Source organism: Vigna radiata, chromosome 11, assembly GCF_000741045.1.
Source record: "Vigna radiata var. radiata cultivar VC1973A chromosome 11, Vradiata_ver6, whole genome shotgun sequence".
Classification (NCBI taxonomy): Eukaryota; Viridiplantae; Streptophyta; class Magnoliopsida; order Fabales; family Fabaceae; genus Vigna; species Vigna radiata.
This window is the reverse complement of record NC_028361.1, coordinates 8,273,940-8,291,939: the sequence shown is the minus strand read 5'-3', so window position 1 is coordinate 8,291,939 and position 18,000 is coordinate 8,273,940. Positions and strand designations below refer to the sequence as shown.

The 18,000-nt window shown below is 33.1% G+C and overlaps 1 protein-coding gene and 1 pseudogene across 1 annotated transcript in view; one reads left to right on the top strand and one right to left on the bottom strand.

Annotated features, from left to right (window-relative positions):
- The window catches only part of LOC106776711 (putative disease resistance protein RGA4), a 4,522-nt gene extending 997 nt beyond the window's left edge, over positions 1 to 3,525 (top strand). Inside the window, exon 3 of the mRNA XM_022775697.1 lies at positions 24 to 3,525. Within this exon, the coding sequence (XP_022631418.1) occupies positions 24 to 3,182 (3,159 nt within the window). The 3' untranslated portion in view covers positions 3,183 to 3,525. The remainder of the gene's footprint in view (positions 1 to 23) is intronic.
- LOC111240551 lies at positions 3,494 to 5,938 on the bottom strand (annotated as a pseudogene).
- Between the last annotated feature and the right edge of the window lie 12,062 nt (positions 5,939 to 18,000).

Sequence of the window (18,000 nt, the reverse complement as noted above, 5' to 3'; positions counted from 1 at the left end):
CTTGTTGGGGTGTTGATCAACAGACTCATAAACTGTCCAGCAACCTCACCGCAATCCGTGCTGTCCTCAGAGATGCTGAGAGAAAGCAAATGACAAATCATGCTGTGAAGGATTGGCTGCAGAAACTCACAGATGCAGCATATGTATTGGATGATATCTTGGATGAATGTTCAATTCACTTTGCAAAGATGCACTCTGATGATGGACATACTTCATGCCTATCTCGTCTCCATCCTAATGACATTCTCTTTCGTTTCAATATTTGCAAGAGGATGAAAGACATCACCCAAAGATTTCATGACATTCATGAAGAAAAGAGCACGTTTAATTTAGAACCTGGTCTCACAGAAGTGGTGCAAAGAGTGGATGATGATTGGCGCCAAACTAGCTCTGACATTACAGAACCTGTAGTTTATGGCAGAAACAAGGATCGAGAACAAATTGTGAAGTTTCTTCTGGAAGACGCTAATAACCGTGAAGAGCTCTCTATCTTTCCTATACTTGGTATGGGTGGACTTGGAAAAACAACATTAGCCAAGCAGGTTTTCAATGATCACAGGGTATGCAAACATTTTGACTTGACAATTTGGGTTTGTGTTTCTGATGATTTCAACACCATGACAATACTACAATCCATCTTAGAATGCATCACCGGACAAAATCCCAATCTCAATAGCTTAGAAGCAATGCGGAAAAAGGTTGAAGAAGTGTTGCATGGGAAGAGGTATTTACTTGTTCTTGATGATGTGTGGAATGAAGACCAAGAGAAATGGGAGCAGTTGAAGGGAAAGTTGCAGTGTGCAAGAGCAGCAAAAGGATCTACCATTTTAGTCACTACTCGACTCGAGGAAGTTGCTTCCATCATGCAGACGCATCCTGCTTACCATTTGAAAGAATTGCCAGGAGACGAAAGTTGGTCGTTGTTCAAATACCATGCGTTTGGACCAAACCGAGAAGAAACGGAAGAGCTCGTGGCAATTGGCAAAGAAATTGTGAGAAACTGCATTGGTTTGCCGCTTGCAATAAAAACACTGGGAAGCCTCTTGCGTGATCAAAGTGAGGTAAGACAATGGATAAATGTAAAGGAAAGTAGTTCTATGACAGATGAGGATAATTCTATTATGCGTGCTTTGAAACTTAGCTATTCTAATTTGGAGTTGTCATTGCGGAGATGCTTTTCTTTTTGTGCAATTTTCCCCAAAGATTTTGAAATAGACAAGGAAGAATTGATTTATCTCTGGATAGCTAATGGATTTATTGAAAGTGAAAGAAACACAGAAGTGGAGGATGTTGGAAATAAAGTGTGGAATAAATTATACCGTAGATCATTTTTTCAGGAAGCAAAGTGTGATGAGTTTGGTATGGTAAAAAGTTTCAAGATGCATGATCTATTTCATGATCTTGCCCAGTCTATTATGGGTGAAGAATGTGCGGCTGTTGTGGAAGGAAGGTTGACTCCGTTATCAAGTAGGGTTCACTATTTATCTTCTAATGTTTCTTATCGAGGATTCATGCATGCTTTCAAGAAAGTTGAATCCCTGCGGACTTTTCTTGATTTGCGGACTTCTATTTATAATTTTTGCCCGGTGCCATCAAACCATTCTCTCCGAGCATTATGCACAAAATCTTCTTTATTGTCCCCACTCAAGGATTTAACACATTTGAGATATTTGAGTTTGACTTGTCATTCTAAAGCAAGCTTAAATAACTTTATTTGTCAAATGCCGAAATTGCAAATTTTGAAATTGAAATCTTCCGCTATTAGGGGACTGCCCAAAAACTTGACGCAATTACAAGATCTAAGACATATCGTGATAGATGATTATGATTCAGTAGTAGAGACGCTTCCCAAAATTAGCAAGTTAAGGCATCTAAGAACACTAAGCATTTTCGTGGTGGGTTCAAAGCCAGGGTGTGGCTTAGCAGAGTTGCATAGCTTAAATCTGGGAGGCAGGCTAAGAATCATAGGCCTTGAGAACGTCCCGAATGAATGGGATGCTAAAGAAGCAAATTTGATTGGTAAGAAGGAGTTGAATATCCTACACTTGTCATGGGATGGTAATGCTAATCCAAAAGGTAGTAATGTAAGTGTGGAGAGAGTACTGGAAGCCCTAGAACCTCCCTCAACTCTCAAGAGTTTTCAAATGTATGGATATCAGGGAAGGCAGATATCGAGTTGGATGAGAAATAAAGCAGTTTTGAGAGACTTGGTGGATGTTAGACTCTCCAACTTTCGGAACTGTGAGGAGCTTCCCCCACTTGGTAAACTACCACACTTGAAAAGGATAAATGTGAGAGGAATGAAAAATGTGAAGTGGATAGATGGTGAGACGTATGACGGCGTGGAGGAGAAGGCATTTCCATCGTTGGAGGAAGTGAGAATGGATAATTTACCAAATTTGGAGAGGTTGTTGAAAGATGAAGGAGTAGAGATGCTCCCTCGTCTTTCCCAATTAACAATTAAAGATGTGTTGAACTTTAAAGTCCCACATCTTCCTTGTGTTGAGAAACTTGAGGCTAGAGGAATAGAGGCAGGGGCTTCTTTCATAGAAGGGGTTGGAGAGAATATGGCTTGTCTAGAGACCTTGATCATTAAAATCATTAAAGGAGTGGTGGTATTACCCGACGAATTCAGGAGGTTGGGTGCACTGCAGGAACTATACATTGCAGAATGGTATGATGTGGAGTATTTTCCAGAACACGTGCTGGAAGGCCTAACTTCTCTTCGAATTTTGACCATTGAAAACTGTAAGAAATTGAAATCCTTGTCTGAAGGTGTGCGACATTTTGCTTGTCTTGAGAGTTTGAGGATCAGTAAATGTCCAGAGCTGGTGGCTCTACCAAGCAATATGAGTCAACTATCTGCCCTGCGGGTGTTTTCAATTTATTATTGCTGCACATTACCAGATGGCTTACAACGTGTCCCCTCCCTACGACTTTTAGTTATATTCGGTTGCACGTGTACTTCATTGCCGGACTGGCTGGGGGACATGACTACTCTTGAACAATTAACCATTGCGTATTGTAATGAGTTGAGGTCACTTCCAAGTAGCATTCAACGCCTCACCAACTTGTCTTATTTATTTATACAAGGATGTCCTGATCTGAAGAAGCGGTGCAAGAGGGAAACAGGAGAGGATTGGCAATACATAAACCACATTCCAAAGATAGACCTATGGTAAATTCAATAGTGTTGTGTTTACTTCTCTCTCCTGTGAAGTTAGGCTTGTCTTTGGCATTTTTTATCAGCTATTGGGTTGTATAAAATTTTTATTTTGAATTTGTTTAACATTAAATATTGTTTTCTGTATTTGTTTAAGATCAAATATTGCTTTTGAAATTAGCTTACCTTTTTATGTCCTGTGTATTTGTGTTATTCTCTCCTTTTGCTACGATCATTATTATCTGGTGTCAGGGAATGAGGAATTAGGCACTGAGCCAGGAAGAGACAGTGGTGATGATGCAGCTGTTTAGGTTTTAGTTATGTATTTCATTACCTGTTATTTTTTGAAAAAAAAAAAAAAAAAAAAAAAAAACTCTAGTTGTTGTCCTTTTCAATTTATGTCTATGGGATGTATATAAATTCATTTTTGGTTCCAATTGAGTGTAAATGAAGTGATATATATACTTTATGTATGCTTGTTGAATAGCAATTATACAGTATCATGTTTGATAGTTTAGTATTATTTAAGTTGTTATAGACACAAATTAAAAGAAGAAGTAATTATTTATTTATTTTAAAAGCTAACTAATTTAGTAGTACTTAAGAGGTACTAATAGGTATTAATACTTAAGAGTATAAATAATTTATTTAAAAATTTTACTCATGAATGAGAAAATGTGGCAGAATTTTTAAGCAACACCGCAAATGGAAACGGAATTGTTTATGGGCATGACTTTTTTCATTAATATATCATTTACCAAGTTTCATTTATGTACAAATAGTATTTTATATATATATATATATATATATATTATATATATATATATATATATATATATATATATATATATATTGTTGAATATAGTGAAAAACTATATTTGGGATTAATCTCCCTTGTGTTAAATACACACATAGGATTCAATATTTATAATAGAAAAAATATGGACTATGCCCAAAATTCAAATAAGAAATAATAACAAACTAACTAAAAGATAAAAGATAAATATAATCAATTCTCGGTTCCCTTAAAGACTTAGTGAAAATATCTGCTAATTGATCACTTGAATTTATGAATTCAGTCTTGATATCTCCAGATACAATCTTCTCTCGAATGAAATGATAATCAATTTCAATGTGTTTGGTCCTCTCATGAAAGACAGGATTAGAACTAATATGAAGAACAGCCTGATTGTCACATATAAGCGTCATTTGCGTGACATCTCCAAATTGTAACTCTCTGAGCAATTGCTTAAGCCAAACAAGTTCAGAAGTGGTTGAAGCCATCGTTCTATATTATGCTTCTGCATTAGATCTTGTCACAACACTCTGTTTCTTGCTTTTCCAAGAGATCAAGTTACCACCAATGGAGACACAATATCAGGATGTAGATCTTCTAACAGAAGGAGATCCTGCCCAATCAGCATCAGAATAACAAACCACTCTTGTATGGTTACTAGAACCATATAACAACCCTTTTCCAGGAGATCCTTTAATGTACTTTAATATAAGAATAACTGCGTTCCAATGATCTTCACATGGGGAATTAAGGAATTGACTTACCACACTAACTGCAAAGGAAATACCAGGATGAGTAACTGTAAGATAATTTAATTTTCCAACTAGTCTTCTATATTTCTCGGGATCTGACATAGGCTCCCCCTGTTTTGGTAGAAGTTTAGTATTAGGATCCATGGGTGTGTCCACAGGTTTTGAATTCATCAACCAAGTTTCCTCCAAAATATCTAGTGCATATTTCCTTTGAGATGTAACAATACCATCATTGGATTGTGCCACCTCAATACTCAAGAAATATCTAAGTTTGCCAAGATCTTTGGTCTGAAAATGGTTGCAAAGATGTTGTTTCATCTGAGAGATGCCATGACTATCACTGCCTGTAAAAACAATGTTATCAACATATATTATCAAGTATACAGATCCAACACTTGAGTGATAGTAAAAGACTGAATGATCTGCCTCACACCGAGTCATACCAAATTGTTGAACAACATCACTAAATTTTCCAAATCAGGCCCTAGGAGATTGTTTTAGGCCATATAAGGATTTGCAAAGACAACATACCAACCCAGAAGACTCCTCCTGAGCAAAAATTCCTGAAGGTTGCTCCATATAAATCTCTTATTGCAAATCTCCGTTAAGGAATACATTTTTTACATCCAGTTGATAAAGAGACCATTGTTGAAGAGTCGCCATGGCTATAAATAAACGAATAGATGTCATCTTTTCCACTGGAGAAAAAGTATCACCATAATCCAAACCAAAAATTTGAGTGTAACCTTTGGCCACAAGACGAGCTTTGAGGCGATCAATAGTTCCATCAAGACCAACTTTGATAGCAAAAACTCACCTGCAACCAACAACAGATTTCCCATATGGTAACGGGACAAGCTCCCAAGTTCCACTATGCTGAAGAGCACTTAGTTCATCTAGCATGGCCTGACGCCAACCAGGATGGGCTAAGGCATCATTAATATATTCTGGGATTGTCACAAAAGAAATAGAAGAAAGACATGTATAAAAAGGTGAAGACAGTCTATGATAACTTAAAACAAGATAATGTGGAGAGGGATTACGGGTATAACGTATACCTTTTCGAAGGGAAATTGGAAGGGTAGATTCAGTTGTCAGAGCCGGAGGAGACAAGGTAGTTGACACTTCAATTGAGTCACTTGGTGGTTGTTGAGAAACAACTAGTGAACTAGGCACAATTGGAGGATCACAAACAACAAGAATATTGATAGTATTAGAAAGAGACATATCAGAAGAAGAATGATCATTAAAATAAAAGGAGGACTCATTGAAGGTGACATCTGCATATATAAAATAACGATCAAGAGAAGGAGAAAAACACTTGTATCCTTTCTTTGATTTAGTAAATCCTAAAAAAACACATTTGTGTGATCAAGGAGCTAACTTATCAAGACCAGGACCAAAATTATTAACAAAACATGTAGACCCAAAAACTTTTAGAGGTAATGGGTGAAGAGGTTCATGAGGAAATAAAATAGAATGAGGTATTTTATTTTCTAAAACAGAAGAGGGCATGTGATTAATGAGATAACATGTAGTAAGAACAACATCACCCCAAAAATATTGAGGAATNTTACCATGAATTAAAAGAGTACGAGTTGTTTCAATAAGATGCTCAGCCACCCCATTTTGTTGAGGTGTATAAGCACATGAAGTTTGGTGAAGAATACCATGAGAAGCCATAAATTATTGAAAAGAATGGGAAAGATATTCACGACCATAATCACTATGCAAAATTTGAATAGAAACACCAAAATAAGTTTTAATTTCATTATAAAACGTTTGAAAATGATACAATAACTCAGAACGATTTCTCATTAAAAACAACCAAGTACATCTACAATTATCATCAATAAAGGTAACAAAGTATTGAAAACCTAAATTAGACTTAACACGACTAGGTCCCCAAATTTCAGAATGAACTAAGGCAAAAGGAGACGAAGCACGTTATGAGAGACTACGAGGAAAGGAACTACGAATATGTTTTCCTAATTGACAAGACTCACAGACCAAATTGGACAACTTGGATAAGTTAGGAACAAGTTGTTGTAGTTTGGCAAGACTAAGATGACCTAACTGAGCATGAAGAAGAGATAGAGACTCCATAATTGCTCCAATATGTGTAGTGGGGCGAAGATGATAAAGACCATGAGACTCGCATCCGGTGCCAATCACCTGTCTCGAACTCCAGTCCAGTAAACAAACAGGATCTTTGTCAAAAGAAATATCACAATAAAGAGAACGAGTTAGACGACTGACAGATAATAATTGAAAAGGAGACCCAGGGACATAAAGAACATTATCAATGGATAAAAAAGGAAAAATGTTAACAGTCCCAACACCATGAGCTAAAACTCTAGATCTATAAGCCATTGTAACAGAAGGTAAAGGATTCAGAGAGGACAAAGAGGATTGTTGCTGGGAAAGAGCTTGGATACAGTGGACATGGAAAATTCGGTCACAATAATGGATGAAGTGATCTTGGTAAAAGGTGCGACAGACATGGAAAAGGAACTCAAAGAAAAATATGAAGAGATTCAATGGATAGGGAGGCTTCTGGATGAAGCTAATGAAATTATGAATAAACAGAGTGTTGAGCTTGAGGAACTGAAGAAGACTTCTCTTAAAAAGGAAGAGAAAACATCTAATGTTCTTGAACCAAATAAAAATAGTGAAGAAGAAGATGAAGAAGAGATGAAAGCTGATGAGATTTCTACCAACTCGGTATGTGTCAACACCCATTTTCGTCCGGGTGACTAAATAATAGAACTTGGTTTTTATTTTTGTCTTATTTCATTTTATTTTCTTTAATTTTATGTTATTTTTAATTTTATTTTACTATTTTGTTTAGTCTTGTAAAAAAGAAAAAAAGAAAAGAAAAAAAAAAGAAAAAAGAAGAAAAGAAAAATAATTGCAAACAAAAAGAAAAAAAAGAAAAAGAATAAAAGAGAAAAAAGGGAAAAGAAAAAACAAGAAAGAAGAAAAAACGAAAAAGAAAAGCAAAAGGAAAAAAGGAAGAAGGAAAAAAAGAAAAAAAAAAAAGGTGCACGTTGTCAACACCCAATTTCGTCCGAGTGACTAAATAATAGGACTTGATTTTTATCGTTGTCTTATTTCATTTTTTTTTATTTTATGTTATTTTGTTATTCTTAATTTTATTTTATTATTTTGTTTAGTCTTGTAAAAAAAAGAAAAAAAAAAGAAAAAAGAAGAAAAGAAATTTAATTGCAAACAAAAAGAAAAAAAAAAGAAGAAAAAGAATAGAAGAGAAAAAAGGGAAAAGAAAAAAAAAAGAAAGAAGAAAAGACGAAAAAGAAAAACAAAAGGAAAAAGGAAGGAGGAAAAAAAAGAAAAAAAAAAGGGTGCTCGTGAATAAAATGAAAAGAGGGAATGGAGAGGTGTTCCACGTGATTTTCTTGGAAGAATGGTGCAGCAGGACCATAAAGCAATTAATATTAATGCATGACAAATCACTTTAGAATATTTTCTAAATTTTGTTTTATTTGGTAATAATTCGAATCAACATTATGGCAATCATTATAAGTAATAATTAAAAATAATATATTAATTGTTGTATTCAGTTTCTTCCTAAAGAGAGAAATATGATTTTCTTTTAAATTGGACAATTTTCTGACAATTATCATTAGTTGATTTATTTTTCTTCAATCAAGATCATTTATTTCTCTATTTTGCTAATTGACAATTAATTCGCCATTAAGACAAGATCACAATAATATTAATGTGTGTATATATTATGCACATTGTAAACAAGAAAGGGAGGGAATTGAATTTCGGGAAGAACACGTAAGAAAAAAAAAAAAAAAGAGAAGGAGAGCTTTTTGGTTGGTAAGAAACTTTGGACCCAACCTCTTTTCCTTCTTTGCTGCGTTGTTTCTTTCCTTTCCTTTCTCTGCCTAATTATCTTGTTTTATTTTATTTATTTCCTCATTCATTCATTTCTATTTCGATTTTTATTTTTTTTTATTTTGTTGTTATTTTTATTACATTTTATCATCATTTTTTTTCTTGGTTTTGGTCTCAAACTTTTCTTCACCAATTGTAATCTATGCATGTTTGGTTTCTTTATGTTCGTTCTTTCTATATATATATATATATATATATATATATATATTGTTGAATATAGTGAAAAACTATATTTGGGATTAATCTCCCTTGTGTTAAATACACACATAGNAAAATAGAATGAGGTATTTTATTTTCTAAAACAGAAGAGGGCATGTGATTAATGAGATAACATGTAGTAAGAACAACATCACCCCAAAAATATTGAGGAATNTTACCATGAATTAAAAGAGTACGAGTTGTTTCAATAAGATGCTCAGCCACCCCATTTTGTTGAGGTGTATAAGCACATGAAGTTTGGTGAAGAATACCATGAGAAGCCATAAATTATTGAAAAGAATGGGAAAGATATTCACGACCATAATCACTATGCAAAATTTGAATAGAAACACCAAAATAAGTTTTAATTTCATTATAAAACGTTTGAAAATGATACAATAACTCAGAACGATTTCTCATTAAAAACAACCAAGTACATCTACAATTATCATCAATAAAGGTAACAAAGTATTGAAAACCTAAATTAGACTTAACACGACTAGGTCCCCAAATTTCAGAATGAACTAAGGCAAAAGGAGACGAAGCACGTTATGAGAGACTACGAGGAAAGGAACTACGAATATGTTTTCCTAATTGACAAGACTCACAGACCAAATTGGACAACTTGGATAAGTTAGGAACAAGTTGTTGTAGTTTGGCAAGACTAAGATGACCTAACTGAGCATGAAGAAGAGATAGAGACTCCATAATTGCTCCAATATGTGTAGTGGGGCGAAGATGATAAAGACCATGAGACTCGCATCCGGTGCCAATCACCTGTCTCGAACTCCAGTCCAGTAAACAAACAGGATCTTTGTCAAAAGAAATATCACAATAAAGAGAACGAGTTAGACGACTGACAGATAATAATTGAAAAGGAGACCCAGGGACATAAAGAACATTATCAATGGATAAAAAAGGAAAAATGTTAACAGTCCCAACACCATGAGCTAAAACTCTAGATCTATAAGCCATTGTAACAGAAGGTAAAGGATTCAGAGAGGACAAAGAGGATTGTTGCTGGGAAAGAGCTTGGATACAGTGGACATGGAAAATTCGGTCACAATAATGGATGAAGTGATCTTGGTAAAAGGTGCGACAGACATGGAAAAGGAACTCAAAGAAAAATATGAAGAGATTCAATGGATAGGGAGGCTTCTGGATGAAGCTAATGAAATTATGAATAAACAGAGTGTTGAGCTTGAGGAACTGAAGAAGACTTCTCTTAAAAAGGAAGAGAAAACATCTAATGTTCTTGAACCAAATAAAAATAGTGAAGAAGAAGATGAAGAAGAGATGAAAGCTGATGAGATTTCTACCAACTCGGTATGTGTCAACACCCATTTTCGTCCGGGTGACTAAATAATAGAACTTGGTTTTTATTTTTGTCTTATTTCATTTTATTTTCTTTAATTTTATGTTATTTTTAATTTTATTTTACTATTTTGTTTAGTCTTGTAAAAAAGAAAAAAAGAAAAGAAAAAAAAAAGAAAAAAGAAGAAAAGAAAAATAATTGCAAACAAAAAGAAAAAAAAGAAAAAGAATAAAAGAGAAAAAAGGGAAAAGAAAAAACAAGAAAGAAGAAAAAACGAAAAAGAAAAGCAAAAGGAAAAAAGGAAGAAGGAAAAAAAGAAAAAAAAAAAAGGTGCACGTTGTCAACACCCAATTTCGTCCGAGTGACTAAATAATAGGACTTGATTTTTATCGTTGTCTTATTTCATTTTTTTTTATTTTATGTTATTTTGTTATTCTTAATTTTATTTTATTATTTTGTTTAGTCTTGTAAAAAAAAGAAAAAAAAAAGAAAAAAGAAGAAAAGAAATTTAATTGCAAACAAAAAGAAAAAAAAAAGAAGAAAAAGAATAGAAGAGAAAAAAGGGAAAAGAAAAAAAAAAGAAAGAAGAAAAGACGAAAAAGAAAAACAAAAGGAAAAAGGAAGGAGGAAAAAAAAGAAAAAAAAAAGGGTGCTCGTGAATAAAATGAAAAGAGGGAATGGAGAGGTGTTCCACGTGATTTTCTTGGAAGAATGGTGCAGCAGGACCATAAAGCAATTAATATTAATGCATGACAAATCACTTTAGAATATTTTCTAAATTTTGTTTTATTTGGTAATAATTCGAATCAACATTATGGCAATCATTATAAGTAATAATTAAAAATAATATATTAATTGTTGTATTCAGTTTCTTCCTAAAGAGAGAAATATGATTTTCTTTTAAATTGGACAATTTTCTGACAATTATCATTAGTTGATTTATTTTTCTTCAATCAAGATCATTTATTTCTCTATTTTGCTAATTGACAATTAATTCGCCATTAAGACAAGATCACAATAATATTAATGTGTGTATATATTATGCACATTGTAAACAAGAAAGGGAGGGAATTGAATTTCGGGAAGAACACGTAAGAAAAAAAAAAAAAAAGAGAAGGAGAGCTTTTTGGTTGGTAAGAAACTTTGGACCCAACCTCTTTTCCTTCTTTGCTGCGTTGTTTCTTTCCTTTCCTTTCTCTGCCTAATTATCTTGTTTTATTTTATTTATTTCCTCATTCATTCATTTCTATTTCGATTTTTATTTTTTTTTATTTTGTTGTTATTTTTATTACATTTTATCATCATTTTTTTTCTTGGTTTTGGTCTCAAACTTTTCTTCACCAATTGTAATCTATGCATGTTTGGTTTCTTTATGTTCGTTCTTTCTATATATATATATATATATATATATATATATATATATATATATATATATTTATTATTATGCAACCCTAATATATCAATCTATTTTTTTTCCACACCTACGTTTTATCTGTATAGTTTGTTTACCATTATGTTATTATTATGCCAATATGCGTTATTTTGTTTATTTCAAACTTTTGTTTTATTCTAAATATTTAAGTAATTTGTCATAATATAAAACGGTATGGAATTAAAAAAAACGGCATTTCGTAGTGTTTAAAATTCCTCTTTTATTTAATTATAAAAAAATTATTTTCATATAATAAGTTAGGCCAAATTTATAAAATTATAAAATATACAAAAGACAAATATTAAAAAAATAAAAAAATATATTTTAAGGTTTAAGTACATGTGCGATCGCATGCATAATCCTTATGCTAGAAAACCTTTTCTTCTTTTAATAAATAAAAATGCAAAAAATATATTTTAAGGGTTTAAGCACATGTGTGATTGCACGCATCGTCGTTGTGCTAGCAAACTTTTTCTTCTTTTAACAAATAAAATGCAAAAATATATTTTAAGGGTTTAAGCATATGTGTGATCGCACGCATCGTCCTTGTGCTAGTAATCATTTTCTTTTTTTAATAAATAAAATGCAAAAATATATTTTAAGGGTTTAAGCACATGTGTAATCGCACGCATCGTCCTTGTGCTAGAAAAAATTTTCTTCTTTTATAAAAATAATTAAAAAACATGTTTCAAAAGGTTAAAGGACACATGCGACCGTTCGTGTTGGCCTTGTGCTAAAGGCCTTTTTCCCTTCTTTTTACGAAAATAATAAAAATATGTTTTATAAGATTAAAGCACACGTGCGACCGTTCGCGTATGCTTTGTGCTGAAAACCTTTTCTCTTTCTTTTAGAAAAATAATTAAAACAATGTTTTAAAGGTTAAGCACTTGTGTGATCGCTCGCATCGTCCTTGTGCTAAAAACCTTTTCCCTTTTCTTCTATACAAAAATATATCAAAAAATGTTTTAAAGGTTAAACACATGTGTGATCGCTCGCATCGTCCTTGTGCTAAAACACCTTTTCTCTTTTTTATATAAAAATACCAAAAACTAAAATCATTCTCATTTTCAAACAAGCAAACAATCTTTCACCTGGAACTACGTAACTCTGATTTCTCATCTTGAGAATATGTAGGAGTAAGGTCAATCCTTGTCGGGCACAAAAATACAAAAAATATATTTTGTTTCTTTAAAATATCTTTTTGGGAATACTTAAACATTTTGAAAACCACATTATATTCGCGTATTTAATTAAAGGTACTGCCTTAGGGCAGGCGTTGTAGGGTGTTAATACCTTCCCTACATGTAACCGACTCCTGAACCTGGAATCTGGTTTTTGTAGACCAAGTCTTATCATTTTATGGTTTTTAAGTAGTTTTCCAGAATAAACTATGGTGGCGACTCCAAAACTTTTTCTAAACTCGTTTCTTTTTTGGATCGTCGTCCCGTTGCGACACTGGTTGCGACAGTATGGTATCTAGATATTGGGGCAAGCAATCATATGTGTGGAAACGAGAACTTCTTTTATAAACTCACCAAGGTGGAAGCCAAATTTATGTCTTTCGGAGATGATTCCAAGGTGGTCATGAAAGGACGTGGAACAATCCGACATATGCAGAAGAATGGACGAGTTGGAGAAATTAGGGATGTTTACTATGTTCCGGAGCTGAAGAGCAATATTTTAAGCATGGGTCAGATAATTGAAAAAGGTAATTCAATTTTTATGAAAAATCAGGTACTGTACATAAAGGATAAGCATGGTCGTCTAACAACCCAGGTAAAAGCAAAGAAGAACCAATTGTATGAACTGAAGCTAAAAATCTTGGAGAGAAGATGTTTGAAACGAGATATGACTATTAAGAGCTTGGATAACTCCAACTCAAATATGATTGAAAGAAGAAAACCCGGTGTGGGATGATGCACATGGAAAGCAAGGAAGGAAGAATTTAAGTTTATGGGGGAATTTGTTTGGATAAACTTAAATTTTAAGGTTTTATTAATAATTTTGTTTAAATCTTATTTTATTAGTTTTTGGGTCTAGTAATATTTAATTTGATTTGATAGAGATAAAATAGTGATAAGTAGTTATGATTTTCTATTTATCTAGGTGCAATATTATTTTATGATAGATTAAGCAGATTTTATTTGTAAAATAGTTGATATTTTATTTTCAAATTTTATTTTTATTCTCGTAATATTTTAAGTATCATGACTATTTAAAGCCCTTCAATCCTCAATGAATAGCAGACTCAATTTTAGGAAAATATTAACCCATTGCCTTAAGGTTTTGGGTAGAGAGTGGTGTCAATCTCTTATGTGGTTGGGCTCAGATCTCATTAGTATTGTGTCTCCCCGGTGAACCCCTTCCTTGTTAGACCCAACAGTGGTATGAGAGTCGATGGTTTGTCTTGGTGACTATCTCAAACAAGTATAATGATCCCTATAGCGAAAGTCTTCCTGGAAAATGGTATTTAGGTAAGCAACTCGTTAAGATGAATGGCGGTTGGAACGGTTGGAAAGGGCTGCTCGTAGTTGTGGTTGGTTGGGAATGCTTTTCCTGGAGGGAGAGTGTACCAATGTGGAAGGGACTTACCCTTGAGGGGGAGATTTTTGGGAGTCCAAGTGTGAGTCTAAGTCCCACATTGGATAGAAATGAGAAAGTAGAGCACTATATAAAGATGAAAGACCCATTAACTCATTGCCTTAAGGTTTTTGGTAGAGATTGGTGTTAATCTCTTATGTGGTTGAGGTTAGATCTCATTGGTATTGTGTCTCCCCAGTGAACCCCCTCCTTATTAGACCTAACAAACACCTCACAATCTCAACTCAGAAAGTTATCCCACTTTTTGTAACCTTAGAGTAATCCCAACTCTAAGAACTAGAACTTCACGTTCTCTTCCTGATGCGCAGCAAGAGGGAAACACACAATTCTCTTGATTGTTGATGAACACTAATCTAACAGGATACACCTCAATGTGCAGAATGATCAGCAATAAGAAAGCACAACTTCTTTGTGAGAATCTTGATGAATTTCCTTCCAATTAAGCAATCTTGATTCTCCAAGAATATTAGAACACTCCTGCAATTAATTCTCAACAAACAAATCAATTATGAAAGTGTAAGATCATAAAATCATGTTGAGGCAGCGAGCAATGCATCTATTTATAGAATTTTCAAACTTCAACACAGTTTAATCGATTAAGCATTTAATGTAATTTGTTAAGCTTATCCTTCTACTTTAATAGTTTTACATTTGTATCAGATTTAACAGATTAAATGAATCATGCAATCGATTATACAAATCTTACAAGCTAGTAACAAACAAATATGACCGTTATAGGCAATTATGACTTTTCAAGAAAATGATTTTCACTAGAAACACATTTTAACCAATTAGAAAAATAATGTAATCGGTTGAGTTTCATACTCAAGCAAATTTGAAAATACTTTCCATTCTAAACACTTCAATGCATTCAGCAAACATGTACTGGCATAGCAACGTGTTTTAATCCATTATATAATTAATGTAATCGGTTAAAACATAGTTGTTTTGCCTCTGTTATGCATATGCTAAAATATGATGAAATTTAACAGATTATATAAACAGTGTAATCGATTATTTCATATAGATATGCAATGTGAAATATGTTTCAATTAATGATTCATTTTAATACAATGAATACATTTATAAATTAGTTCAAGCACAAACACATATATGATCAATTAATTGATTTTCCATTTGTTGTGCAAGAAACTATATAACATTTCTTTTGTTTATCATAAAAAACTCATATATGTGAGATGGGTTTAGCTTTACCCAGCTCCCCTATGAACAATCTCCCCCTTTTTTTATGATGCACAAAAAAAAATTGTTTTCCAATTACTCTCCCTCTTTGGGCATTACCCTGGTAATGCAAGTAACATGGAAATAAAGTGCTAAGAGATATACCAAAATAAAGTTCTTACAGACCATTTAAGAATGTGATGCTCCCCTATCATGAAGCAATGTAGCACTTAACCAGAATGAGCAGTATGATATTTATCACAGTTTAAATCAAAGCTCAATAGATTGTTACCAATAAGGAGTATTGGTAAATCTTGAAGACTTTTGTTTTGATGATGCTGCAAGAAGATTTAGTTGAAGAAGAGTTTAAGTTTATTTAAAAACAATTTGTAGAACTTAAATGTAGTAGGAAAACTTTTCAAACTTTGTAAAAATTACATTTTGAACCGCAATAATCGATTATCATGAAGCAATAATCGATTATCACAAGTCATTCAGGAATAATCGATTATCACTTCATATAATCGATTATCACTTTTTGAAAACCCTGTAACGGACTTGAATAATCGATTATCACTTACAATAATCAATTATTCGTGGTAGTTGGGACCTGACCTTTGGCATTCAGTGCAATTGGCTATATATTTGGCTTCTGTAATTTTCAGAGGCAACATTTTTGAACTGAGAAGCTAAGTAGAACACTGTTTGCCAGAGGAAAGTTCTCAGAAGCTTTGTTCAAGGTTCCCTTGCTTGGTCTCGTGAATAGGAGAGGCTCGCGAATCGTTGGTCGATTGCTGGAGCAAGCTCTCTTCGAATTAGTAAGGTGCTCTGCCTGGTCTCATGAATAGGAGAAGCTCACGAATCATTGGTCGATTGCCGGAGCGGTTCTCTTCGAGTTGGTAGAGTGTTCTTCTTCCGGTTCGTTCGTCGAAGGAAGGTTTATTTATTTGTCTTTCATTCACTATAATTGTAATCTGAGAAACATCTTTTTAGTGGAACTGTTAATCACTGTTTATAGTGATTAATGACTGGACGTAGATTCTTCTGAATCGAACCAGTATAAAAATTACTTGTGTGATTTTTCTATTCTCTGCACTTGTTACTTTTGTCTGCTCACAAACTGTTCGATAAATTTTCTGAAAGAAAATTGTTTTTCGAAAAAGGACCAACTTCATTTAAAAAGTTACCGAACACGTTTATACGCTACTCTTAGTTTTATTCCGCTGCGTTATACTCTTCGAACCATACCCCCACTAATACCAACATAAATCACTATGAAAACAGTATAACAATATAAATGTCTATAGATCAGAGTATATATACTAATTTCAAATTTATCATTAGATATCATGTGCAATTTACAAATACTCAATATGATTTATGCAAATAATATGAAGCACAGAGTATGATTGCAATAATACTAATGCATGATACTAGCTAATACAGCAGCAGAATGCGTATGAAACAATTTAAGAAATTCTGCAGCAATGGTGAAATTTTCAAATGAAGCATATGTATTAATATTCAAAAGTATTTTTGAACAATATGCAACATATGACATCTAAGACATGCTTAAAATGTATAAAATGACAGTTAGAACATGTTAAGCAATAAAAATCTACAATTAGAAGCATGAAAACCAATAAGCACAAAATATGAAATCAAACCCAAAATATCATTAAATAACTTAAAATATCCAAACAACAGAATATAGAAATTGTTCAAAAGAGCAGGGCCCTATGGCCAAATTACAACCTTTCAAAAACAAAACAGAAATTAAACTTGATCCTAATCCCTATTCTAAGTCAAAGATATCTATAAACTCTTCTTGGAAAGGGTTTTTGGATACAGAGGAAGGCAATGTGCGGCACAAGAACAAAATAATCGATTTAACTAGTTAACCTAGTGGATTAAAGTTTGGGGAGAGCCCGTTTGAAAATTTGAAAAAGCCTAGAGCATCCAGATTTCATCGATTACCTAGATTATCTAACAGATTAACCCATTGCAACACACAAAAACATCAATCATAGCAAACAATGGAAAAACATAATTGATTATATAAGTTTCTTAACCGAATAAAATGCGACAGGTCTCAAGTTTTGAAAAACGAAAAATATTGAGAAAAGTCTAATCGATCATATTAAGTGTATAATTGGTTAAAACTCGCAAACCACGTTTTTCACTCAATTTGCATATCAATCAAGGACAAATCAACGCACACATCAATATGAATGTACACGGGAAGAATGATGCATGTTTTAACAAAATTAAACCAAGTTACCACACTTGTAGAACTCAAGAAATATTTGATTCATCCTTTAGGCCTTGTTCACTTTGAGTGGATTTGAGGGAGAATAATTGAGAGGATTTGAAGATAAATTTTTTTGTTGTTTATTTGAATAGATTTAGAGATAAGTAAGGGTGGATTTGGAAATAATTTTTTTTAATCTGTCACATAAATTAAATCCTACACTAATTCTTACAAACTTCATTTCCAAATTCACTCTCGTTTACCTCCAAATTTACTCAAATAAACAGCAAAAAAAAATTACCTTCAAATCCACTAAATTACTCTCTCTAAAATCCACTCAAGTAAAAAAAACCTTAAGCTTTCCTTGAACCTTAAGCTTTCCTTGA